At 37.1% G+C, this 26,999-nt stretch overlaps 1 protein-coding gene and 1 pseudogene across 10 annotated transcripts in view; both read left to right on the top strand.

The window, feature by feature from the left end:
- The window catches only part of EDA (ectodysplasin A), a 413,437-nt gene that overhangs the window by 93,962 nt on the left and 292,476 nt on the right, over positions 1–26,999 (top strand). For 4 of the 10 annotated variants that reach the window (XM_044911544.1, XM_044911543.1, XM_044911542.1 and 1 more), the window contains exon 3: positions 18,211–18,233. The exons of 2 other annotated variants lie outside the window; for them this stretch is intronic. In XM_044911544.1, the coding sequence (XP_044767479.1) occupies positions 18,211–18,233 (23 nt within the window). Of the gene's footprint in view, positions 1–938; positions 950–1,890; positions 1,904–4,646; positions 4,657–18,210; positions 18,234–26,999 lie in introns of all 10 variants that reach the window. 4 more of the 10 variants (XM_021680189.1, XM_021680179.1, XM_021680162.1 and 1 more) reach the window with 2 other exon arrangements.
- Positions 6,867–8,038, top strand: LOC110571504 (annotated as a pseudogene).

Below are 26,999 nucleotides of genomic sequence, written 5' to 3'. Positions count from 1 at the left end.
ACTGACTTTAAATTTATAAGCCATTGACTGGAGAAGTCTTAAATTTCTGTTGTTGAATTCTCCATGAATCTGACTGAACATGTGGTAGATTTCTACCTCTGGGAATGTCATTATCCATAAACTATCTAAATAATAACTTTTAGGGCAGAGACAGAGCCCTCCACAATCATAACTCTGTCTGTATTTCCTCCTTTATGTTCTACCACACCCTATCACTCATCTGGTTCCAATAGTACCAAACTCACTATAATTTCCCATGCTTATTGCCATACCTTTACTCATATAATGTTATCTCCTCTTGAAGTGCCTTTGTTCTCTCGTTCCCACTCCTTATTCACCTGGCATATTCTTGACCTACCTCAAATATCTTCTCTTCAGTGATAACTTTTTGATTCCTGCACCAGAAGAAGATACTTTCACTTCTTCTTTATAGCATCTTCTATACACCTCTAGTTTTAAATACTTCAGCATTGTATTTTCACTATTTATGTTTGTAGTCTCACCGCCACTGATTTTACTGTGAGTTTCTTAAAGATAGGACTTTTTGTTTTCCCAGAGTCTTGCAGAGTTATTGACACCTACCATGTGCTTAATACGTGTAGGAATGAATGAATGGATGAACCAAGGACAGGCATATCAATGGAATTAGAAACCATGGATATGGGGACTTGTGCTTCTGGCTTTGAGAGACTAAATTGTGTCAGACCAAATATCCCTCAGAAAGAACTAGAAAAGTTGGATAAAATTATAAAATACTTGTTTGAAAACATCAGAAAGCTACCAAAGCAACTAGAGGTCTAAATCCCAGAGAGGAGAGATATATTGAGGTGAGCACAACATTCTGAGTGATGTTTCCTTTCAAGGCATTTGCCAATATAAGTGGTATAGGTAGAGGGACTGAAAAGGCAATCTGAAAGTAGTAATTAAGAGGCAAAAAGCCTGAGCAGAGGTAGTAATTAAGAGGCAAAAAGCCTGAGCAGAGGTTTTAGCATCTCACAGAGCTGTAGAGACAAAAATTGGAGTTCAGGGCTATCATGATAATCAGGACTTGAGGGTCTAAGATGCTAGAGAAAGAAATTGCAAGAAATTTAGTCCAATATTTTACACTACCTTTCCCTTGTGTCATTTGCTGATTTCTAAGTGGTACAGGGCAAAGAAATTGAGAAATTAAGCAGAAAGTGGCAGATACAAATCTGAGTAGCTAAGCAGAGCTTTCAGCAAATTTCACAATGCTGGAGTGTCAGAAATTGGAGTTTAGAGCCTGCCAAAGAGGAGGGACACTGGTAATTACTTCAGGTTTTCATTTGGGATCCCCAAAGGGCTAAACTTCAGGAGAAAGGATAAACTATAAAAATGCCATTCCTCACAAAGAGTAAAACACAGCTTTGAATCAGCTCAATCTCAGGCAGGATTAAGGTGATCTGTCCTTCATCACCTGGCAGGAACAAAAGTAAATCTCTGAAGGAAGATAATATCATTCAGAGCTCCTCCAACGTTTAATATGCAATGTCTGGCATTCAATCAAAAATTACTAGGCTTACCAGTATGAGTTTGCTAGGACTGCCATAACAAAGTACTACAGACTGGGTGGCTTAAACAACAGAAGTTTATTGTCTCCTAGTTTTTGGATGCTAGAAGTCAGAAATCAAGGTATTGGCAAGGTTGACTCCTTCTGGGGACCATCAGTGAAGGATCTATTCCAGGTGTCTCTCATGGCTTGTAGATGGTCATCTTTATCCTATGTCTCTTCATACTGTCTCCCTTCTATGTGTATCTCTTTGTCCAAATTTATTCCTTTTTATAAGAATACCAGTCATATTGGATTAGGGCCCACCCTAGTGACCTCACTTTAATGTAATTACTTCTGTAAAGATTCTATCTCCAAATAAGGTCATATTCTGAGGTTTTCTAGGTCAGTAGAAAATACTAAGAAGAATCAAGAGGGAAAAAAGAAAGTACAAAAAAACACATCAACAATTCATTGGCTTCACTTTGGTGTACTTGTTGGGAAGCCATGAAAATATCAACTCAGCCTGTATAGTGAATAATAGATTTACAGACAGATGTGGGTTAGAATCCTAGCTCTACCTCTAACTCTTACTATGTGATGTTGGATTAGGGATTCTCTGAACCACAGTTTCTTCATCTGTAAAAGGAGGACAATAAAACCTACCTGACAGGATTGTTGTGAGAATTAAATGAGGCAATACATGTGAAAGTGCTTTGTAAACTGCAGGGCCACACATATGACAACATTTGTTCTTTATTGTGCATAATACATAAAACCTTGGGAAATTCCTACTATTCTGAGCAGAAGTTTATAGACAACTTGTTTTCTAGAGTCAATATCTGCCTTAAAAACACTTCAGAATAAAAACTTATTCCATCTGTTGTTGGGCATACTTGGTGAAAAAAGAGGAGTATTTGCTGTGCTATGTATTATTCTGTCAGGTCTCGTTTTGTCATCTTTGTCAAAAGTTAAATCTGCTTCTTTAAGATTGCTGAGATTTTCTCTTTTTTTTTTCCCTATTCCTAAGACATTTTATAGAAATATATCTTGTTTGGGTATGTTAAAGAATTTTTATTTGTATTTCATCTGTCAACTTATATTTTTGTTTTATTGCTATTTCTAATCTCAATTCTACAATCAACTCATTCAATGAACATTTGTTGATGTACTATGTGCCAGGCACTGTGCTAAGTGCTTGTGATAAAAGATGAATAATATATCTAGTGGGGAAGTTAGATACGTAAATACTTTTGATATAGTGAGATGAGTGCTATGGGGGAGGCATGTAAGCACAGAAAAGAGGTCACCTCTGCGTGTGGTGCCACTGAGAAGTTGACCTTTGAGTTATGTCTCTAATGATTAGTAAAAATACCTTGTTGAGAAAGGGCAGATGCGCATTTCAGGTAGAGGAAACAGGATGTACAGGGGCACAGGGGAATTGAAGGATTTGATGTATTCAAGGATCAAATGTAATTTGGCATGGCTAGGGTGTAGGATGTGAGGCAAGAGAAGGAGATGGAGTGATAGATACAGCTGGAAAATTTTGCAAGTCGTTAAAGAGAAAAAGGAGAGGGATAATAATGAAGGGTTTAAGCAGGGGAGTTGAATAAATTTATATATCAGCGGTGGTGTGGACGATGGATTGGAGAGAGGTGAGGGGAAAGGTCAAGAGATAAGTTAGGAGGCTGGTGCTGCAAAAGCCCAAGTGAGAAATGATGAAGGCCTGAACTAGGGAGGTGACAGTGGAGATGGAGAGAAGAGCCCAGATTTAAGAGTTGTGAGGTTTCTCCTCACAATGGAGTAGATAGTTTGCCCCTAATTATTATTCTCTTTCTAGTAAACCATAGAGTACCCCCATTGGGTGAGGATTTATTGAAGGAATCAGAGCAAATAGCACAGTTGAACATCTACCAAGTAAAAATGAATCTTGCTGGGTGGAAATTGATGTGGAGGTGCTAGGATTTGGTAAAGTGAGTAACTGGATCTGGGTCAGTTTGGTCAGGATATCTCCTTGGATGACTATTTCCTGGCCTCTTTTCTCTCATTAAATCTTCATCACATCTTTCCTCTTTACTCTCAGTTCCACATTTCTCCTTTCACTGAGAAAAAATAAAACAATCAGTTGTGAACCTCCAAAAGTTCCTCCTCCCACACCTACTCACCTACTTGCATCTGTGCCTATTTTCTCTATCTTCTCTCCTGTTACTATAAACTGTACATGCTTTTATCTAAAGTCAACCCATACACTTATGCACTAGATTCCATCATCTCTTGCCTACAAAAGGACATTCCTCCAGCATTTATACCCTAGGTCTCCTTTTTCCTCTCACACCCCACAGCCAATCCCTTAGCAATTCTATCTGCTCTGAATTTTAAATATATCCACGCTGCTCCTCATCCTCTCCAGTAGTACTACCATCCTGATATAAACCACTGTTATCTCTGAACTACATTATTTCAGTACCCTCATAACTGATATTTCTGCTTCCATCCTTGCATCCTATTTTATTCTAATCTCTACACAACAACCATAGGATCCTTTTAAAACATATCAAATCATGTTGCTCTTCTGCTCCCCCTGGCTTCTTATGTAAACAGTCCTCAATATGGCTTACATAATGCTACTTTTTGACCACATTTTCTACCACACCACCCCTTACTCTTAGTACCAAACATGCCAAGTATGCCTTGGAGTCTCTGTACTTTCTGATCCCTCTGTGTGGAATATCTTTCTCCACCTCCACAGATAGGCACCATATGGTTTTCTTCCTCGCTTCTTTTGGGTCTTTTCTCAAGTCACAAATATCCTTCCAGACCACCTTTTACAGCACACAAAAATCTCCTGCACACTATCCTTGTTTAATGTCCTTTCTTGCTTTATTTTTCTTCATATCATTTATCCATTACTTTACATTTTTTTTCATTTATTTGTTTATTGCATGTTCTCCCCTTAAAATGACATAGTTCTTTGAGAGGGGATTTTGTTGTTTGCTGCTGTATCCACAGTACCTAGATGTATTAGGTGCTTGATAAATATTTCTCAATGAGCAAATGAATTAATTAGTGAATCAACCCTGAAGTAGAAGAGTCTTGAACATTTTCAAAGCTTGAAGGGATATGACTTGGTGAAAAAGAGGATGAAAGGCGTTTCCAGACAGAGGCAGTGTCATTTACCAAGAAAAGACTGTAAGAATGAGCTCTTGAGGTTTGGGGGATAGCAAGCATATTGTCTTACTACTATGAAATGGCTGTTAAGATGTGAATGGATGTAGTTAGCATTATCTTCTTGCTTTTTAAATCCTATCCAGTCTTCAAACCCTTAAACCATACCTCTCCCAGGCCTCATTTGACACTACCAAGTTTTACTTTCGTAACTATACTGTTAGTTATTTGGAGGCAAGAACGTTAGTTAAGTCCTGTGTACTTGACAGATGCTCAAAATGTGTGTGTGTAATGTTGGAAAGGGAAATTGCCCAGTGTTGCGAGTACTTTAGTAAAAGAAATGGTCTACGTTTTGTGACTTTTGATCAGTGGACCATAATGAAAAATATTTATGACACTTAACATACCCACTTTATTGCTTTATGTAAGGTAGTGCTACTGAACATGTATTAATTCCCATATATAAATTTTCTGCTTTTACTCTGGGAAGATAGTCATATATGTCAAACTTCATCAAATTGTTCATTTAAATTGGTTGTGATTATTATACTTTAATTCTTCTTTAAATATTTAATAGAATTTTCCAGTAAAACCATGCCAACCTGCTGTTTTGTTGGAAGGTTTATAACTATAAATTAAATTTAGTAGATATAGAACTGTTCAAGTTACCTATTTCTTCTTGAATGGCTTTTGTTATTTTGAATCAGAGAATTGGTCTAATCCAACTCCGTGTCAAATTTATGGGCATAGAGTTGTTCATGTTTCCCCTTTCTGTCTTTTTAATGTCTGCAGGGTTGTTGTGTTAGTCCCACTTTCATTTTTCATATTGGCAATTTGTTTCTTCCTTTTTTCCCCCTTGGTTTGTATAGCCAGAGGTTTATCAATTATATTCATCCTTTCAAAGAGCCAACTTTTCATTTCATCAACTTTTCTGAATTAAAAAAAATCACTGGGGCACCTGGGTGGCACAGGCCATTAAGCATCCGACTCTTGGTTTCGGCTGAGGTTGTGATCTCAGGGTCATGTTATCGAGTCTGCTCTGTGCTCAGTGCAGAGTCTGCTTGAGATTCTCCCTCTCCCTCTGCCCTTCCCACTTGTTCTCTCTCTAAAAAAAAAAAAACCAAAAAAAACCAAACTTTTTTTTTTTTTTAAATCACTGATTTCTCAATGGAACAGAATTGAGAGCTCAGAAATAAACCCATGCTTATATGGTCAATTACTATACAACAAAGGAGGCAAGAATAACCAATGGGAAAAAGACAGTCTCTTCAATAAATGGTGCTGGGAAAACTGGACAGCTACATTCAAAAAAATGAAATTTAAAATGGATTAAGGACCTAAATGTGAGACCTGAAACTGTAAAACTTCTAGAAGAAAACAGAGGCAAAAACTTCTTTGACATCAGCCCTAGCAACATTTTTCTAGACATGTATTCTTAAGCAGGGGAAACCAAAGCAAAAATAAACTATTGGGACAACATTAAAATAAAAAGGTTTTGCACAGCAAAGGAAGCCATCAACAAAGTGAAAAGGAAACCTATTGATGGAAAAAGGTATCTGCAAATGGTAAGACATTAATATCCAAAGTATATGAAGAGCTTATATAACTCAACACCAAAAACAAAACAAAACAAAAAACAACAAAACCCAAATAATCTGATTAAAAATGGGCAGAGGACCTGAATAGATATTTTTCTAAAGAAGTCATGGAGCTGGCAAACAGACACAAGAAAAGATGTTCAGCATCACTAATCATCAGGGAAACGCAAATCAAAATCATAAGATATCACCTGTCAAAATGGCTAGTATCAAAAAGACAAGAAATAACAAGTTTTGGCAAGGATGTGGAGAAAAAGGAACCCTCATGCATTGATGGTAGAAATGCAAATTGGTGCAGCTATTGTGAAAACCAGTATGGAGTTTCTTCAAAAAATTAAAAATAAAATTACCATATAATCCAGTAATTCCATTACTAGGTATTTGCCCAAAGAAAATGAAAATACTAATTCAAAAAGGTGTATACACCCCTCTATTTATTGCAGCATTATTTATAATAGGATATGAAACAACTCAAGTGTCCTTGGATAGATGAATGGATAAAGATGTTGGGGAAATAAGGCCAGAGCAGTGGACACTTTTTCTGCCCAAGATGTCTCAGATTCATTCTTAAGGAACTGAGAACTTAATCTTCCAAAATGTCAAAAAGACCATCTTATGCATGCCCCACTTCCCAATCCAGCTCCTGCAACACAAATGCTCAGCACACCGGGGTCTGTGGGATACAATCCATACAGTCGTCTTGCTTACAACTACAGGTTGGGAGGTAACCCAGGCACCAACAGCCAGGTCATGGCATCCTCTGTTATTATGATTCAAAAACGCCCAAAGCCACCAGATAAGCCATTAATGCCCTACATGAGGTACAGCAGAAAGGTCTGGGACTAAGTAAAAGCTTCCAATCCTGACCTAAGCTTATGGGAGATTGGCAAGATTATTGATAGCATGTGTCAAGATCTCACTGATGAAGAAAAACAAGAATATTTAAATAAACATGAAGCAGAAAAGAATTAATCTATGAAGGCCTATCATAATTCCCCTACATACCTTGCTTAGATAAATGCAAAAAGTCATGCAGAAGCTGCTCTAGAGGAAGAAAGTCTCCAGAGACAGACTTGTCACCACCCGTTTCCAGAGAAACCACCACCTCATCATTGAAATCCTTAGTCAGAGTGTGGTGCCAGATGTTCAGTCAGTTGTCACAACAGCTAGAACGCAGGTCCTCAAAGGACAGGTCCAGTCCTTAATGGTTCATCAGTATAAACTATAAGCAGAACTTCTTCAAATAGAGGAACAACACCAGGAAAAGAAGAGGAAATTCGTGAAAACCACAGATTCATTTAATAATGAACTTAAAAGTTTATGTGGTTTGAAAGTAGAAGTGGATATGGAAAAAAAAATTGCCACCGAAATTGCCCCGGCAGAGGAGCAAGTTCACAAAAGACAGGAGGAAAGGAAGAAATAGGCAGCACAGCAACCTGAATGCAGTCAGAGCTGCATGGTTCTTGAGGAAAAGCAAGCTGCTAGTAAGGCCAAGGAGAAGAAAGACAACTAGAGCATCCCATTAGAGACAGAGGAGACAAACTTTGAGGCAGCGACAGAAAGCCAACAGAATGGTGAAGAAGGCACGTCTACTCCTGAGGACAAGTAGAGCAGGCAGGAGGGGGTGGACAGTATGGCTGAGGAAAGGACCAGTGATAGTAACACTGGCTCAGAGAGCAACAGTGCAACAATGGAGGAACCACCAACAGACCCCACAGTGGAAGACAAGACAAAAGAAATGTTGCCTCGTTTTATGTGTTCTCAATAATTTTTAAATGAGGGGCACCTGGGTGGCTCAGTCATTAAGTGTCTGCCTTCAGCTCAGGTCATGATCCCAGGGTCCTGGGATCGAGCCCCACATTGGGCTCCCTGCTCAGCAGGGAGTCTGCTTCTCCCTCTCCCGCTCCCCCTGCTTGTGTTCCCTCTCTCGCTATGTCTCTCTGTCAAATAAATAAATAAAATATTAAAAAATAATAATTTTTAAATGAAAAAAATTCCATACAAATTTTATGATTGTTTGTTCTAGCTCTGTGAAAAATGCTGTTGGTATTTTGATAGGAATTGCATTAGATGTGTAGATTGCATTTGGTAATATAGACATTTTAACAATATTTGTTCTAGTCAATAAGCACAGAATGTTTTTCCATTTCTTTGTGTCATCTTCAGTTTCTTTCATCAGTGTTCTATAGTTTTCAGAGTATAGATCTTTCACCTCTTTGGTTAGGTTTAGTCCTAGGTATTTATGGTTTTTGGTGCAATTGTAAATGGCATTAATTCCTTGATTTCTCTTTTTGCTGCTTCATTACTGGTGTATTGAAATGCAACATATTTCTGTATGTTGATTTTGTATCCTGCTGCTTTACTGAATTTGTTTATCAGTTCTAGCAGTTTTATACACACACACACACACACACACATATATACACACATACATATACAATGGAATATTACTCAGCCATAAAAAGAAAGAGATCTTGCCATTTGCAATGACATGGATGGAGCTAGAATGTATTATGCTAAGCAAAATAAGTCAGAGAATGACAAATACCCTGATTTCACTCATGTGGAATTTAAGAATAAAACAAATGAACATAGGGGGAATAAAAGAGAGGAAAACCAAGAGACAGACTCTTAAATATAGAGAAGAAAACTGATGGTTACAAGAGGGGAGAGGGGTGGGGGTGATGGGTTAAATAGGTGATGGGGATTAAGTACTGCACTTGTTGTGATGTGCGCTGAGTGTTGTATATGAGTATTGAAACACTGTACTGTACACCTGAAACTAGTGTTATGCCATATGTTAACTAATGGAATTTAAATAAAACTTCAAAAAAATAAGTGTTTTTGAGTTTTAATGGTGTTACGTGGTTGGTTTATTAATACTTTTCTTGTCCATATCACACCACCAAAGGCTTTTGGAACGTTTAGCATCATAAGCCAAATGGCATAGTCACCTTTTAAGCCATTATGAAGATGGTTCTTTTCTTTGGGTCTTATTTCTATTCCTCAACCACTGAAAGTCTCAGAATTTAAGTTAATTGAGAAAATGCCCACCTCTTTTAGATAGTTATCCTTTGATGCTGTGTAATCTACTCTTATAGATGCCTTCCTACTACTCCCTGGGGTGCTTTCCAAAGCCATAGCCATAAACCTCCCAGTTCCCATCAATAGCTTACTGAAAGTCCCTTTTCTTATATACTTCCACAAAGAGTAGCTTCTTGAAAACATCATATATGAGTATTTGTTCACTTACCCTTTTTTATTTTTTAATCAATGTCAGATACCAAGAGTTGTGTTAAGGAGTTGACTGCAGCTATGCTTGGGTTGTATTGATCCAGAAATAGTCTCTATAGTTAAGAATAGTTACTAGCCTATGAAGTAGTCATTAAAGTGAACATTGGACATAGACATTATGTATACTGCTTTTTGTTATAATTAATATTTGGTATGTTCTGATAAGTTCATCCGTATTGCACAGAAAATTACTTTTTTACCACGTTTTCTAAAGACTAACTAGATCACAAAGCTTAAAAAATTGAATATTCTTGCAGTGGACTGTGTAACTTCAAAACAATTAGCCCATTCCAGAAGGAAAACAGCTGGGAATTAAGTTCATCCCCTTGAAATTGTTCTACAGTAATCAAAACATTCAAAACCTCAAGGCTCAGGATACCATAGATCAGAGCCTACTTTTTTTTTAAAAGATTTTATTTATCTATTTGACAGAGGGAGAGAGAGAACAACCAGGGGGAGTGGCAGGCAGAGGGAGAGGGAGAAGCAGGTCCCCCGGCAGAGCAGGGAGCACAATGTGGGGCTCAATCCCAGGACCCTGGGATCATGACCTGAGCTGAAGGCAGACACTTAACTGAGCCACACAGGCAACCCACAGAGCCCACTTTTTGATAAACTCTTAGTAAAGTCTTGGAGACTAGAAGCAAAATAGTTTGTGACACGTATGCTTCCCCAAAACTAGAATAGATTTTTCCACTAGAATAGTGGTATATCTGATGGTATATGTTTCTTTTTTAAAAAAAGATTTATTTATTTTTATTTTAGAGAGAAAGAGAGCATGTGAGTGGGGAGAGGGGCAGAGGGAGAGAATCTCAAGCAGATCCCCCACCAACCACTGAGATTGACACAGGGCTTGATCCCACAACCCATGAGATCATAACCTGAGTTGAAACCAAGAGTTGGATGCTCAACCAACTGAGCCACCCCGGCACCTCTGATGGTATATGTTTCTTAAAGGTCCAAATATAATAATAAGTGGGAAAAAAAGAAGATGTGATATATGTATACAATGGAATATTATTCAACCATAAAAATGAATGAGATCTTGCCATTTGCAACAACGTGAATGGACCTAGAGGATATTGTGCTAAGTGAAATAAGTCAGACAGAGAAAGACAAATGCTATATGATTTCACTTATATGTGGAATGTAAAAAATAAAACAAAGAAACAAAAAGCAGAAATAGACCCATAAATACAGAAAACAAGTTGATGGTTGCCAGAGGAGAGGAGACCAGAACAGGGGAAAATGGTTGAAGGGGAGTGGGAGATACAGGCTTCAAGTTATGGAATGAATAAGTCATGGGGATAAAAGGTAGAGCATAGGGAAAATAGTCAATGGCATTGTAATAGTGTTGTAGAGTGACAGATGGTAGCTATCCTTTTGATGAGCATAGCATGATGTATAGACTTGTGAAATCACTATGTTGTATACACTTGAAAGTAACGTAATATTGTGTGTCAACTAAAATTTTAAAAATTTTATTGATTTCTGATTATTTCATTTTGCTTACTTTGAACTTCATTTGCTATTTTTTGTCTAGTTTTATTAAGTTGGATGCTTAGACTATTCAATTGAGACCTTTTGTGTTTTCTAATGTAAGCATTTAATGCCATAAATTTCCCCTAAGCACTGCTGTAGTTGTTGAATAGGAGTTATAAGAATGTACATCCTTGTTTTTTTCTTGATCTTAGGAGGGATTTATTAAATCTCTCACCATTAAGTATCTTGTTAGCTCTCGGGGCACCTGGGTGGTGCAGGCTAGGCATCCAACTCTTGGTTTCAGCGCAGGTTGTGATCTCAGGGTTGTGAGATCAAGCCCTGCATCAGGCTCCACACTCAGCACAGAATCTGCTTGAGATTCTCTCTCCCTCTCGCTCTGCCCCTCCCATTCATTCTCTCTTTCTCTCTCAAACAAATAAATAAATCTTTTAAAAATTTATCTTGTTAGCTCTAGATTTTTAGTAGATGCTCTTTATCAGATTGAAGAAATTTTTTTCTTATTGGTAAATAACAAAAATTCAACTGAGTAAATTTAAAGATCAAATTGGTTCCATTCAACAATTCATTGATTGGACAGCATCACATCTAGCAAATATAAAGGAGCTCCATCAAGTTGCAGAAAAGGAAAGTTTTTTAAAGGCAGAGAGGGAATAAAAGAAAAGAAACTATTAGCAAAGAATGCATTGTCTCAGACAAGGTCACTCTCCCTAAGGAGAATCCAATCAGTGGACTACCTCTTAGTGCTGACCAGGAAATTCCAGGTTGGATGGTCAAAGGTCATATATCTGGGAGAAGCTGAAGCTGCAATTAGGTTAGGTATTAAGTCTTGGTGGGGTTTAGCATAAGTGACTCCACTGGGGCCTGCTGTCTCCTTTTAACACTAGTTTGCTTAAGTTTTTATCAAAAATAGGTGCTGAAATTTATCAAATGCTTTTTTTTTTTGTACCTATGGAGGATCATCTGCTTTTCCTTCTTTATTCTGTTTATATGGTGAATTGCATTGATTAATTTTTGAATATTGAAGTTTTTGCATCTATGTTCATAGGTGATATTGGTCTATAGTTTACTTTCTTGTAATGTTTTGTTTGGCTTTGGTATCAAGATAATATTAGCCTCATATAAAATAAGTTGGGTCATTTTCCCTTTTATTTCCTGGATATTTGTGTGAAATTGGTATGATTTCTTCTTTAAATGTTTGTTAGAATTTGGGGCACCTGGGTGGCTCAGTCATTAAGCATCTACCTTCAGCTCAGGTCATGATCCCAGGGTCCTGGGATCGAGCCCCACATTGGGCTCCCTGCTTGGTGGGAAGCCTGCTTCTCCCTCTCCCACTCCCCCTGCTTCTGATCCCTCTCTTGCTGTGTCTCTCTCTGTCAAATAAAGAAATAAAATCTTTTAAAAAAATGTTTGTTAGAATTCACCAATGAAGCCATCTGGGCTTAGAGTTTTTCTTGTTAAAAGGTTTTAAACAACAACAACAAAGATTTTTTTAAGACTTTATTTATTTGAATGAGAGAGAGATAGGGAGAGAGAGCCCAAGTGGGGTTGGAGCAGGCTCCCTGTAGGGAGCCTGATGTGGGCTCAATCCCAGGATTCTGGGATCATGACCTGAGCCAAAAACAGATGCTCATGACTGAGCCACCCAGGCAAAAAATTTTTAATAGATGTGCGACTATTTGGGTAATATATTTCTTATTTATTGAGCTTTAATAGTTGCTGGGGGTTTTGTTTGTTTTTGTTTTTTAGGAATTGGTCCATTTTGTCTAAATTGTCAAACTGATGGACATAGAGTTATGGATAAAGAATGTGTGTTATATATATGCAATGGACTATTTACTCAGCCACAGAAAAGAATGAAATCTTGTCATTTACAATGACGTTGATGGAACTAGAGAGTATTATGCTAAGTGAAATAAGTCAGTTAGAGAAAGAGAAATACCATATAATTTCATTCATCTGTGGAATTTAAGAAACAAAACAAATGATCATAGGGAAAAAAAGAGCCAAACCAAGAAACATACTCTTAACTACAGAGAAAAAAAACCTGATGGTTACAGAGGGGAGGTGAAGGGGAATTGGTTAAATAGGTGATGGATATTAAGGAGGCACTTGTCTTTTTTTTTATTCTTATGTTAATCCCCATACATTACATCATTAGTTTTAGATGTAGCGTTCCATGATTCATTGTTTGTGCATAACACCCAGTGCTCCATGCAGAATGTGCCCTCCTCAATACCCACCACCAGGCTAACCCATCCTCCCACCCCCCTCCCCTCTAGAACCCTCAGTTTGTTTTTCAGAGTCCATCGTCTCTCATGGTTCGTCTACCCCTCTGATTTCCCCCGCTTCATTCTTCCCCTCCTGCTACCACCACCACCACCACCACCACCACCACCACCACCTCCTCCTCCTCCTCCTCCTCCTCCTGCTCCTCCAACATATATTGCATTATTTGTTTCAGGAGGCACTTGTCTTGATGAGCACTGGGTGTTGTATGTAAGTGTTGAGTCACTCTGTTGTACACCTGAAACTAATATTATGCTTTATGTTAACTAGCTGGAATTTAAATAAAAACTTAAGAAAAAATGTGTAGAGACTTCCCCACAATTTGGGAGCCATTTAGGGAAGCAAATATTTACTACTAAGCAAAAAGACAGCATTCAAAATGAAAAATCCTCAACTGTAAGGAGAATGCTTGTTCATGTCTTTGATACACATTTATATGAACATGAGAAAAAAATTTAAAGGAAATCAAGTCTGAGTGGTCACCCTTTCTTCAAATGTGATCTCCTGTCACCTTCATTTTGACTGCATACCCCTCGCTATAGAACTTCATCCGTACTGACCTGCGATTTCCAGCACAGCATGATCAGCTGACTGTGAAGCGTTCTAGGTCCCATTCCTATGTGGGGTTTTTTTTTTTTTAACCACAATTTAAAAACCTTTTTGAGGTTTGTTTTATGAACCAGAATATGGTCTAACTTGGTGAATATTCCTTGTGCACTTGTAAAGACTATGTATTTTGCTCTTGCTGAGTGGAGTGTTCTATAAATGTCAATTAGGTAGAGTTGGTTAATAGAGTTGTGCTGTTCAATATCCGTACTGATTTTCTGTCTACTTGTTTTATTGATTGCCAAGAAAAAAGTGTTAAATTCCCCAACTATAGTTATCGATTTTCCTATTTCTCCTTTTCAGTTTTATCACTTTTTGCTTCATGTACCCTGAAACTCTGTTGCTAACAGCATGCATATTCAGGATTATTATGACTTTTTTGTGAATTGATCCTTTTATCCCTGTGTAATGTCCCTATTTATCCCTGGTAATATTCCTTGTTCTGAAGTCTACTTTGTCCTTTTTTAATATAGCTACTTCAGCTTTATTTGAATTATATGTCTTTATATTTAAAGTGGGTTTCTTGTAGACAACATGTAGGGTTCTTTTAAACCAGTGTGACAATCTCTGTCTTAGGTATATTTTGACAATTTACATTCAGTGTAATTATCGGTATGGCTGGATTATATACTACCACTTTATTATTTGTTTTCTGATTGTCTTCTTATTCTTCTTTTGTTTTCCATTCTTGCTTTCTTTTGGAATATTAGTGTTTTCATAGTCCATTTTTATTTATCTATTGCTGTTTTGCTATATCTCATTTGTGTGTTGGTACTTGCTCTATGGATGACGAGTCACATAATATTGCATTGTCTACTTTTTAAAAAAAATTTTATTTATTTGTCAGAGCACAAGCAGAGGGAGTGGCAGGCAGAGGGAGAAGCAGGCAGCAGGCCGAGGGAGAAGTTGGCTCCCAACTGAGCAAGGAGCCTGATGCGGGACTCGATCCCAGCACCCTAGGGATCCTAGGATCATGACCTGAGCTGAAGCAGACATTTAACCAGCTGAGCCACCCAGGTACCCTGCATTTCTACTTTGAGTTAATATTGTAATACATCAAGCAAAATACAGACACCTTACAATTGTATGGATCTGTTTACCCTACTCTTATATCATTGATACGTGTATTACACCTACATACATTGAAAATTCCACATACCACATCATGAGTTTTGCTTCTAAGAGTCATACAGATTTTACAGAACTTGAGTATAATTTTTAGTATTTACCAGATATATACTATTTCTGTCACTCTTCTATCATTCTCCTGCGATCTCATTTTCCCTAGAAGAATTTCCTTTAGAGAAGATCAGCTGGCAGTGAATTCTCATAGTTTTCCTTCATCTGAAAATGTCTTTATTTCACCTTTATTTCTGAAGATTATTTCACTATATATAGAAGTCTTGGTTTATAGTTCTATTTGTTTAGCACTTTAAATTTGCTTTTCTACTGTTTTTCTGGCCCCCATGGTTTTTCTGTTTTGTTTGAGAAATCCATGGTTCTTTGAATCTTTGTTCTCTTATATACAATGTTTAACAAACCTGATTTCAATATTAAAAAGATCTTTGGTTTTCAGCACTTCAGTTATGATGTACCTAGGCATGGTTTTGAGTTTATTATGTTTGGAGTCACCTGAACCTCTTGAATCTTATAAGCATGGCTTTTGCCAAATTTGAGTTTTTAATCATTTTTTCTTCAAATATATTTTATATGCCCATTTCTTTCTCCTGGGATACCAATGACAAGAATGTTAGAATTTTTTATGTTCTTTCACAAGTACCTGAGCATTTGTTAATATTTTTTTCAATATTTTTCCTCTGTTACTCTTACTTGATAATTTCTGTTGACCTCTCTTAAATCTTACTGACTCTGTTATGTCATTTACATTATACTATGAGCCCATCAAGTCATGTTTTTTATTTTATTTTATTTTTTAAAAGATTTTATTTGTTTGACAGAGAGAGACACAGCGAGAGAGGGAACAGAAGCAGGGGGAGTGGGAGAGGGAGAAGCAGGCTTCCCACGGAGCAGGGAGCCCGATGCAGGGCTCAATCCCAGGACCCTGGGATCATGACCTGAGCCGAAGGCAGACACTTAACAACTGAGCCACCCAGGTGCCCCAAAGTCATGTTTTTAAAATAATTTGAGATTTTGTATATATTTCTAAAATTTACATTTTTTTATAGTTTCATTTTTTCTGCTGAAACTACTATCTTTTCATTCATTTAACATGTTTACCTTACTGCATGGAGCATAATTTTAATAGCTGTGTATTTATTTTCTATTGCTGCATAACAAATCGTCATGTGCTTAGCAGCCTAAAACAACACACATTTGTTATCTCTTAGTCTTTGGGGGTCAGGAGTCTGGGCATGGCCTAGTTGCTCCATCTCACAAGGCTGTAATCAAAGTGTCACCTGAGCTAAATTCTCATCTGGAGCTTGGGGTCTTCTTCCTAGCTTACATGATTGTTGGCAGAATTCAGTTCCTTGGAGCTTGTAGCCCTCCCACATGACCCTCTCCATAGGTAGCTTACATTATAGCATCTTGCATCTACAAGGCCAGCAAAGAATCTCTCTTTGTAGTCTGCTAAGACAGTCTTATATAACATGACATAACCTCTGAAGTGATAGCTCATCACCTTTATCATGTAATGTAATCTAATCAGGGGCGTGATATCCCATCACCTTTGTTATAGTATATTGCAAGTCACAGATCCTGCCTGCACTCAAGGTGGGGAGGATTACATAAAGCTGTGGCTGCCAGGAAGCAAGAAATCATTTGGACATCTTCTTAGGATCTATTTGTCACAAGCTGCTTTCGAGCCTTTGATAATTCCAACATCTAGATCATATAGGGTATGGCATCTGTTGATTGGTTTTCCCTTGAGAATTGGTCACATTTTCCTGGTTCTGTGTATGTTGAGTAATTTTGGATTGTATCCTGGACATTGTGAAGGTTATGTCATGTAAACCATGCGTCACACTATAATCCTCTAGAGAATTTTTTTAGAAGGTACTCAACCAAGTTAGGGTCAGACCACAAATTTAATCCTGCCTTCTGTGGGTGGTGATTCTAATTTCAGTTCAATTCCAAGTCATTAGTTTGCTGTTTTATTTCTGCTCTGTGCATGTGCCACCCAAGTGTTTGACCATTGGGTAGTAGTTTACTTTTTTTTTTTTAATTTATTTTTTTTTATTCTTATGTTAATCCCCATACATTACATCATTAGTTTTAGATGTAGCGTTCCGTGATTTATTGTTTGTGCATAACACCCAGTGCTTCATGCAGAATGTGCCCTCCTCAATACCCACCACCAGGCTAACCCATCCTCCCACCCCCTTCCCCTCTAGAACGCTCAGTTTGTTTTTCAGAGTCCATCGTCTCTCATGGTTCGTCTACCCCTCTGATTTCCCCCGCTTCATTCTTCCCCTCCTGCTACCTTCTTCTTCTTTTTTTTTCCTTAACATATATTGCATTATTTGTTTCAGAGGTACAGATCTGAGATTCAACAGTCTTGCACAATTCACAGCGCTTACCAGAGCACATACCCTCCCCAGTGTCTATCACCCAGTCACCCCATCCCTCCCACCCCACCCCCCCACTCCAGCAACCCTCAGTTTGTTTCCTGCAATTAAGAATTCCTCATATCAGTGAGATCATATGATACATGTCTTTCTCTGTTTGACTTATTTCACTCAACATAATACCCTCCAGTTCCATCCACGTCGTTGCAAATGGCAAGATCTCATTCCTTTTGATGGCTGCATAATATTCCATTGTATATATATACCACATCTTCTTTATCCATTCATCTGTCAATGGACATCTTGGCTCTTTCCACAGTTTGGCTCAAAACTCTTCAGAGTATAGGGATAGAGGGTACATACCTCAATATCATAAAAGCCATCTATGAAAAACCTACAGCGAATATCATTCTCAATGGGGAAAAAACTGAGAGCTTTCCCCCTAAAGTCAGGGACGTGGCAGGGATGTCCACTATCACCACTGCTATTCAACATAGTATTGGAAGTCCTAGCCACAGCAATCAGACAACAAAAAGAAATCAAAGGCATCCAAATTGGCAAAGAAGAAGTCAAACTCTCACTCTTTGCAGATGATATGATACTTTATGTGGAAAACCCAAAAGACTCCACCCCAAAACTGCTAGAACTCATACAGGAATTCAGTAAAGTGGCAGGATATAAAATCAATGCACAGAAGTCAGTGGCATTCCTATACACCAACAACAAGACAGAAGAAAGAGCAATTAAGGAGTCGATCCCATTTACAATTGCACCCAAAACCATAAGATACCTAGGAATAAATCTAACCAAAGAGACAAAGGATCTGTACTCAGAAAACTATAAAATACTCATGCAAGAAATTGAGGAAGACACAAAGAAATGGAAAAACGTTCCATGCTCATGGATTGGAAGAACAAATATTGTGAAGATGTGAATGCTACCTAGAGCAATCTACACATTTAATGCAATCTCCATCAAAATACCATCCACTTTTTTCAAAGAAATGGAACAAATAATCCTAAAATTTGTATGGAACCAGAAAAGACCCCAAATAGCCAGAGGAATGTTGAAAAAGAAAAGCAAAGCTGGTGGCATCACAATCCCGGACTTCCAGCTCTATTACAAAGCTGTCATCATCAAGACAGCATGGTACTGGCACAAAAACAGACACATAGATCAATGGAACAGAATAGAGAGCCCAGAAATGGACCCTCAACTCTATGGTCAACTCATCTTTGACAAAGCAGGAAAGAATGTCCAACGGAACAAAGATAGTCTCTTCAACAAATGGTGTTGGGAAAATTGGATAGCCACATGCAGAAGAATGAAACTGGACCATTTCCTTACACCACACACAAAAATAGACTCCAAATAGTTTACTTTTTAAAGATTTATTTATTTATTTTAGAGACAGAGTGCATGAGCAGGGGGAAGAGCAGAAGGAGAGGGAGAGAGAGAGAATCTCAAGCAGACTCCCTGCTGAGTGTGGAGCCTGATGCAGGGCTTGATCTCACGACCCTGAGATCATGACCTGAGCCAAAACCAAGAGTGAGATGCTCAACTGACCGAGCCACTCAGCTGCCCTGGGTGGTAGTTTAAATCTTAGTTCATTCCTCATGCCCTTTGTTATGCTCTTTTGTGTCTTTCATGCACCTGTACAGCTTAGGGATGAGCACAGGACTTGTGTGGGTTCATTCACAGAATTAGGAGATCATTTTCTCTAGCTCTCTTCTATACAGAATTTCCTTCACGAGCCCACTCTTGAGGCCATGGTGCCCCCTTTTGTGGTTCCTCTGGCCAGAAAGACAGTGTATCCCTTGGATATTTGGTTGCTTATACAGCCATCACTGCCAAACCACTCCATGACTGTGCAAAGCTGCTAGAGAAAACAAAACAAAATTCAACAGAATTACATCCCCCTCTTTGGCTCATAATAGTCCCTATTATGGTTACTCTGCCTAGTAATATGGGGTTTTTATTCAAATTTTCACCAATCATGTCACTATGCTACTGTGTAGCTCTGCAACTGGGATCTACCCTCAAAAAAAAATGTTCAAGAGAAAAAATATATGCAGCATCCACCTTGTTGCAGACCCCTTCACTAAGTTTTAACTCTCTTTCACAATTTACCTGCTTTGATTACTTTTCAGTCTTCAGGTACTTGATTTTTTAATTTTGTCCATCATTTTTAGTTGTTTATCAGAAGAGATAGGCTATAGCTGGCTTATTCTATTTTGGCCAGAACTGGAATTTGTCCTTTCACTTATAAAGTATCTGTATATTTATATTTTAAGTAGGTTTCTTATGGACAATAAATAGTTTGCTTGTGCTTTTTTTTAAATCCAATCTGACAATATATGGCTTTCAATTTGTATGTTTAGATGATTTTCATTTAATGTAATTATGGATATATTTGGGTTTGAATCTACCATTTTGGTATATGGATTCTATTTGTTCTATTTGCTCTTCAGGTTTTTTCCCCCTCTCTATTCTTGCCTTCATTTGGAGTAACTGAATTTTTTTAATGATTTCACTTTATCTCCACTATTGGCTTGTTAGCTATACACCTTTGTTTTTAGTGGTTATAGTAGGATGCCCTTATTACAACCTCCCTTAAAGTAATATTACACTATTTGACACACAGTGTAAGAACCATATACCTCTATTTTATCTTTTCTATCCTTTGTACTATTGTTGCCATATATACGTTTTACTTTTGCACATACTATAAACCCCACAATGCTTTCTTATTATTTTTACTTTAAACAGCCATTTATCTTTTAAGGAGATTTTTTAAATGACAAAAGGTCTATATTTAGCATTTATGGCACCCTGTATTCCTTTCTATAAATCAAAGTTTGCTTCTGGAATAATTTTTCTTCTACCTGAAGAGCTTCATTTATATTTTTTTATCGTGTACATCTGCTGCTGATTAAATCTCTCAGCTTTTGTTTGCCTGAAAAAGTATTTAGTGCTCAATTTTGAAAGACAACTTCACTGGGTACAAAATTCCAGGTTGACAGATTGCTCTTTCATCACTTTAGAGATGTCACTCCACTGCCTTCTAAATAGCATAGTTTCTGATGAGATGTCTGTGATCATTCTTACCTTTGTTCCTCTATATAATATGCCTTTAATTTGAATGCTTTTAGCATTTTTCTCTTTATGACTAGTTTAATGTAATCAGACTATGGACACCTTTGTGTGGTTCTCTTTGTGTTTATCTTGCTTGAGATTTGTTGACCTTGAATTTTCAGGCTTATCATTTTTTTTTTTTTTTTTTAAGATTTATTTATTTATTTATTTATTTGAGAGAGAGAGAATGAGAGACAGAGAGCACAAGAGGGAAGAGGGCAGAGGGAGAAGCAGACCCCCTGCCAAGCAGGGAGCCTGATGCGGGACTCGATCCCGGGACTCCAGGATCATGACCTGAGCCGAAGGCAGTCGCTTAACCAACTGAGCCACCCAGGCGCCCCAGGCTTATCATTTTTAATAAATTGACAAATTTTGGCTATTATTTTTTTCTTGTATCTTATTAGGAGTCCAATTATCTATTCATTTTTAAAATTTTTAGTCATTTTGCTCTTGGTGCTTCATTTGGGATAATTTCTGTTGCTTAGTCTTCAAGTTTACTGATCTTTTTCTTCAGTATCTAATCTATTGTTAATCCCAGTCAGTATTCTTTTCATTATAGATATCATATTTTTAATCTTTAGACATTCTATTTTTTATTTCTGTAAAGTCAGTAGTGATGTCCCCTATTTCTTTCCTGATTCTACTAATTTGCTTATTCTCTCTGTTTTGATTTGTCAGTCTAGCTAAAAGTTTCTCAATTTTTTAGATCTTTTCAAATAATCAACTTTTGGTTTTATTGATTTTCCCTATTATTTTTCTATTCATATTTGAGTAATCTCCATTCTAATCTTTATTATTTCCTTTCTTCTGCTTGCTTTGAGTTTGGTTTGCTCTTCTTTTTCCAGTGTCTTAAGCCAGGTTATTGATTTGAGATCTTTTTTAAATATAGACCCACCTATAAATTTCTTAAGTATTATTTTAGCTACATTCCATAAATTTGATATGTCATGTCTTCATTTTCATACATCTCAAAATATTTTCTGATTTCCACTGTGATCTCTCCATTGACCTATGGATCATTTAATAATATGTTCTTTAATTTCCACATATTTGTGAATTTCCCAAATTTAGTTCTGTTACTGATTTCTAATTTCATTCCACTGTATTCAGAGATTATTTGCATGATTTATGTCTTTAAATTTACTGATACTTGTTTTATGGCCTACGATGTGACCTAACCTGGAGATGTTCTATGTATATTTGACAAGAGTTTATATTCTATTTTGGGATGGAGTATTCTATTCATGTCTATTATGTCTATTTGGTTTATAGTTTTGTTCAAAATTCTGTATCTTTGTTGATCTTCTACCTAGTTGTTTTAGTCCTTGCTGAAAGTAGGATATTGAAGGCATTGACTATTATTGTTGAATCGCCTGTTTCCCCCTTCAGTTCTGTCAGATTTTGCTTCATGTATTTTGGAGCTCTGTTTTTAGGTATATACATGGTTTATGATTGCTATGTTTTTGTGATGGGTTGACCTTTTAACATTATATAATATCCCTGTTTATCTTTAGTGAATTTTTTGTTCTTAAATCTATTTCATTTAATATTATAGCCACTCCAACTTTCTTGTACTTGCTGTTTACATGATATATCTTTTCCCATTCTTCTACTTTCAACCAATTTATGTCTTGAATCTAAACTATATGTCAAACTCAACCCCCAAAAATCCAAAAAATCCGGTCAAGAAATGGGCAGAAGACATGAACAAACATTTCTCCAAGGAAGACGTACAAATGGCCAACAGACACATGAAAAAATTCTCACTATCACTTGTCATCAGGGAAATACAAATCAAAACCACAATGAGATACCACCTCACACCAGTCAGAATGGCTAAAATTAACAACTCAGGAAACAACAGATGTTTGTGAGGATGCGGAGAAAGGGGAACCCTCTTACACTGTTGGTGGGAATGCAAACTGGTACAGCCATTCTGGAAAATAGTATGGAGATTCCTCAAAAAGTTAAAACTAGGGCCACCCTATGACCCAGCAATTGCACTACTAAGTATTTATCAAAAGAATACAAACATAGTGATTCAAAGGGGCACATGCACCCCAATGTTTATAGAAGCAACATCCACAATAGCCAAACTATGGAAAGAGCCCAGATGTCCATCGACAGATGAATGGATAAAGATATAGTATAGATACACAATGGAATGTTACTCAGCCATCAAAAAGAATGAAATCTTGCCATTTGCAACAACATGGATGGAACTAGATGGTATTATGCTAAGTGAAATGAGTCAGTCAGAGGAAGACAACTCTCATATGATTTCACTCACATGGAATTTAAGAAACAAAACAGATGAACATAGGGGAAGGGAAGGAAAAATAAGGTAAGATGAAAACAGAGAGGGAGGCAAACCATAAAAGACTAGGAAACAAACTGAGGGTTGCTAGAGGGGAGGTGGGTAGGGGAATAGGGTAATTAGGTGATGGGTATTAAGGAGGGCACTAGAAGTAATGAGCACTGGGTATTTTATGCAACTGATCAATGACTAAATTCTATCTCTGAAACTAATAACGCAGTGTATTAAATTGAATTTAAATTAAAAATTTTTTAAATAAAATTTAAAAATAACGTATGTCCAATAGACAGCATATAATTGAATCTTATTTTTTTTAAGATTTTATTTATTTATTTGACAGAGAGAGACACAGCGAGAGAGGGAACACAAGTAGGGGGAGTGGGAGAGGGAGAAGCAGGCTTCCTGCTGAGCAGGGAGCCCGATGTGGGGTTCAATCCCAGGACCCTGGGACCATGTCCTGAGCTGAAGGCAGACGCTTAACGACTGAGCCACCCAGGCGCCCCTGAATCTTATTTTTTAATATAGTATGACAGTCTCTTATTTTTTATTGGATTGTTTAAATCATATTTAATGTTCTTATTGATGTAGTTGAATTTATATCTGTCACGTTTGGTTTTCTATGTTTTGTGTCTTTTTTCCCCTCTTTTTGTTTTGATGCTTTCTTTTGATTAAAATAATATTTTCTAGCATGTTATTTTAATTTTATGATTTTTTCCAGTATATTTTTAGTTACTTTCCTGCTTGTTGCTCTGGAGCTTACCATTACATCTTAGTTTATCATAATCTAGTTCATATTTTTACCAACTTAATTTGTGTGAGAGGTGGACATCTTACCCATGTATAACTCTATACTGCCTCCCCTTTTTGTGCTATTATTATTTGTTATACATCTATATGTTACAAACCCAACATGTTATATTTATTATCTTATAATTTATATTTTTAAAGAAGCTGAGAGAATAATGGCAAGGAAGTATATCTTTATAGAGGTTATCATATTAATCTTTCTATTACTGTTCTGATTTGCTTCAGTTTCTTCTATAGATTCAAGTTACCATCAGGTTTCATTACCTTACTTCAGTACAGCTTGTTCTCGCCCACCTCCCTGGTGCTGCTATTGCCAAACTTACTATATTTCTATATGTTATATGCCCAACAATTTCATAAGATACATATATTTTCATACAAATAAATTAAAATGAGAAAAATATACATTTGAGTATCTTTTATAATTATAGAATTACCTTTACCAGTACTCTGTGTTTTTTATTGTGGGATCAAATTATCATCAGGGTCACTTTATTTCAGCCTGAATAACTTCTTTTAGCATTTCTTGTCAGGCAGATTTTGCTAGCAACAAATTCTCTCAGTCTTTGTTTTTCTGGGAATGTCTTTATTTTACCTTCATTTTTGAAAGATGGTTTTTCTGGATAGAAGATTCTTGATTAACATTTTTTTATTTTCTTTCAATATTTAAAAAATATCATCCTACTGCTTTTCAGCCACTGTTGTCTTTGATAGTACTTCAGCTGCTAAACTTATTGGCTTCCCTTGTGTGTGGTGAGTTGTTTATCTCATGCTGCTTTCAGGATTTTAACTTTCTGTGTTTCAACATTTTTGCGATTATTTGTGTGGGTGTGGATCTCTTTACCTTTATTTTACTTAGAGTTTATTGAACTTTTTGTATGTGTAGGTTAATGTTTTTCACCAAATTTGGGGAGGTTTTCAGCTATTATTATTTCTAATATTTTTCTGCCTTTTTCTAACTCATTCTATTACTCTCTTACATATATATTGGCTTATTTAATGGAGTCCTGCATTGCTCTGATGTTCTGTTCATTTGGGTTCATTTTCTCTGTTCTTTAGATTGCACAATTTACCAGTCTTTCTTCAAGTTCACTGATTCTTTCTTCTGCTGGTAAAATCTATATATAATTCCTCTAGTGAATTTTTCACTTCTATTATTATAATTTTAAACTCAAGAATTTCCATTTGGGTTTTAAAAATTCTATTTATTTAGATTCTGTATTTGATGTGCCATTTTTTTGTGTTTTTTTTTTTCAATTTAAATTTTAGTTAGTGAACATACAGTACAATATTGTTTTCTGGGATGGAATTCAGTGGTTCATCACCTATATACAACACCCAGTGCTCATCACAACAAGTGCCCTCTTTGATACCCATCACCTAGCCCATCCCCCATGATATGGCATTGTTATGATAGCTTCCTTTATTTCTTTAACAATGGTTTCATTTAGTTTTTAAACATACTCATACTATCTGCTTTGAAAATTTTATTTGCTAAGTCCAATATCTGAGCCCTCTTAAAGACTGTTTCTATTGCTTACTTCCCCCCACCCGCCCGAGTCATACTTTCCTGTTTCTTTGCACATCTTGTATTTTTTTGCTGTTGCTGAAAACTGGACTTTTTAGATGATTTATTGTAGATAAATGAATGCAGATTACAGCCCACCCCGTTCCCAGGCTGCCTCTTGTTGTCTTTTGTTGATTTGTTTTATAACTTGGCTGTACTAGTCATTAAAATCTATTTCCCTCACTGCATCAAGCCTCTGATATCACCTCAGAGGGTGCAGGTTTGGTGTGTGCATAATCACCTTGGTATGACAGTGGTTTTAGCAGAACCTATTTGACTGTCTCTTTCTCTGGTCCTCTGTTGTCTGTCTCTATTGGTACAATCATCTATTACCACCATTAATTGCTATCTAACTGTTTTATTGTTTTTGATAATTTCCTGGGGCATAATTTATTCCATCTAATCCAATTAAATTTAGGCCCTTTTGCAGGGCTAGTTTTTTAAGGATATTTATTTATTTATAAAGATTTTATTCATTTAAATGAGAGAGCAGGGAGAGGGACAGAGAGAGAGAGAGAGGGAGAGAGGCAGACTCCCAGCTGAGCAGGGAGCCCAGTGTGGGGCTCAATCTCAGGACCCTGAGATTATGAGCTGAGCCAAAGTCAGACGTTTAACTGGGCCACCCAGATACCCCTTATTTATTTTAGAGAGAGAGACCAGGAGAGGGAGGGGTACAGGGAGAGGGAGAGAGAATCTCAAGCAGACTCCACACTGAGCATGGAGCCCAATGCAGGGGCTGGGATCCTGAGATCACAACCTGAGCCAAAACCAAGAGTCAGATGCCTAACCAACTGTGACATCCAGGCACCTCTGCAGGGGTAGTTTTGAGACCAGTATTTTAAGATTTACTCTGACCCCAGGAAGCTTCTTCTTAGCTATATCTTTCCCTGGTTCTCTCTCTCCAGCTTCTAGCTGATGCATGTTTTTTTTTTTTTTTTTACCATGGAGGAACCAGCCCCTACTTAAGGGCTCACCACTGAAATCTCCATTGTTTTCTGTAGTGGTCTGAAGTTTGAACTTCCTCATACTCTGTTCAAAATAGTCAGTTCTCTTGGGGAGAGTTCTGGAGTTCTCTATTTTTATCACCTTCCTATTCTGCTGGGAAAACATCTATACCATTCCTCCAGAGGTGGAGGTTAAGACTGTCAAATAAAGGAATACAGGGTGCCATAAATGCTGAATATAAGACCTTTTGTCATTTTAAAAATCTCCTTAAAAGATAAATGACTGTTTAAAGTAAAAATAATAACAATGTATTGTGGGGTTTATAGTATGTGTAAAAGTAAAATATATATAGCAACAATAGCACAAAGGATAGAAAAGGCAAAATAAGGTATATGGTTCTTACACTGTATGTAAAATAGTGTAATATTACTTTAAGGGATGTTGTAGTAAGAACAATGTAGTGCAACCACTAAAAACAGTCTTAACTGGCCTGCTTCTCAGTTATATCCCTGCTTTATTCATGGTGTTCTGGGTTCAGGTGGTAGCTTCTGGACTTCTTGGCGTTCCTCTCTGGAACCTCATCTTATAAGCAAGCTGAGGTGAGGGCATTCTTGATCTGCCATGCCTGGGGTAGAGTTTCTGGCCTATGAGTAGTAGCTGAGTGGAGAAAGGGATCTCAGACCTTTCGGCCATGCCCACTCAGATTAGAGCTTCTGAAAACAGGGTTGGGGAATGATGATTAAGG

Source organism: Neomonachus schauinslandi, chromosome X, assembly GCF_002201575.2.
Source record: "Neomonachus schauinslandi chromosome X, ASM220157v2, whole genome shotgun sequence".
Lineage (NCBI taxonomy): Eukaryota > Metazoa > Chordata > Mammalia > Carnivora > Phocidae > Neomonachus > Neomonachus schauinslandi.
The sequence above is the reverse complement of the archived record's forward strand: the minus strand, read 5'-3'. Positions and strand labels throughout refer to the sequence as shown.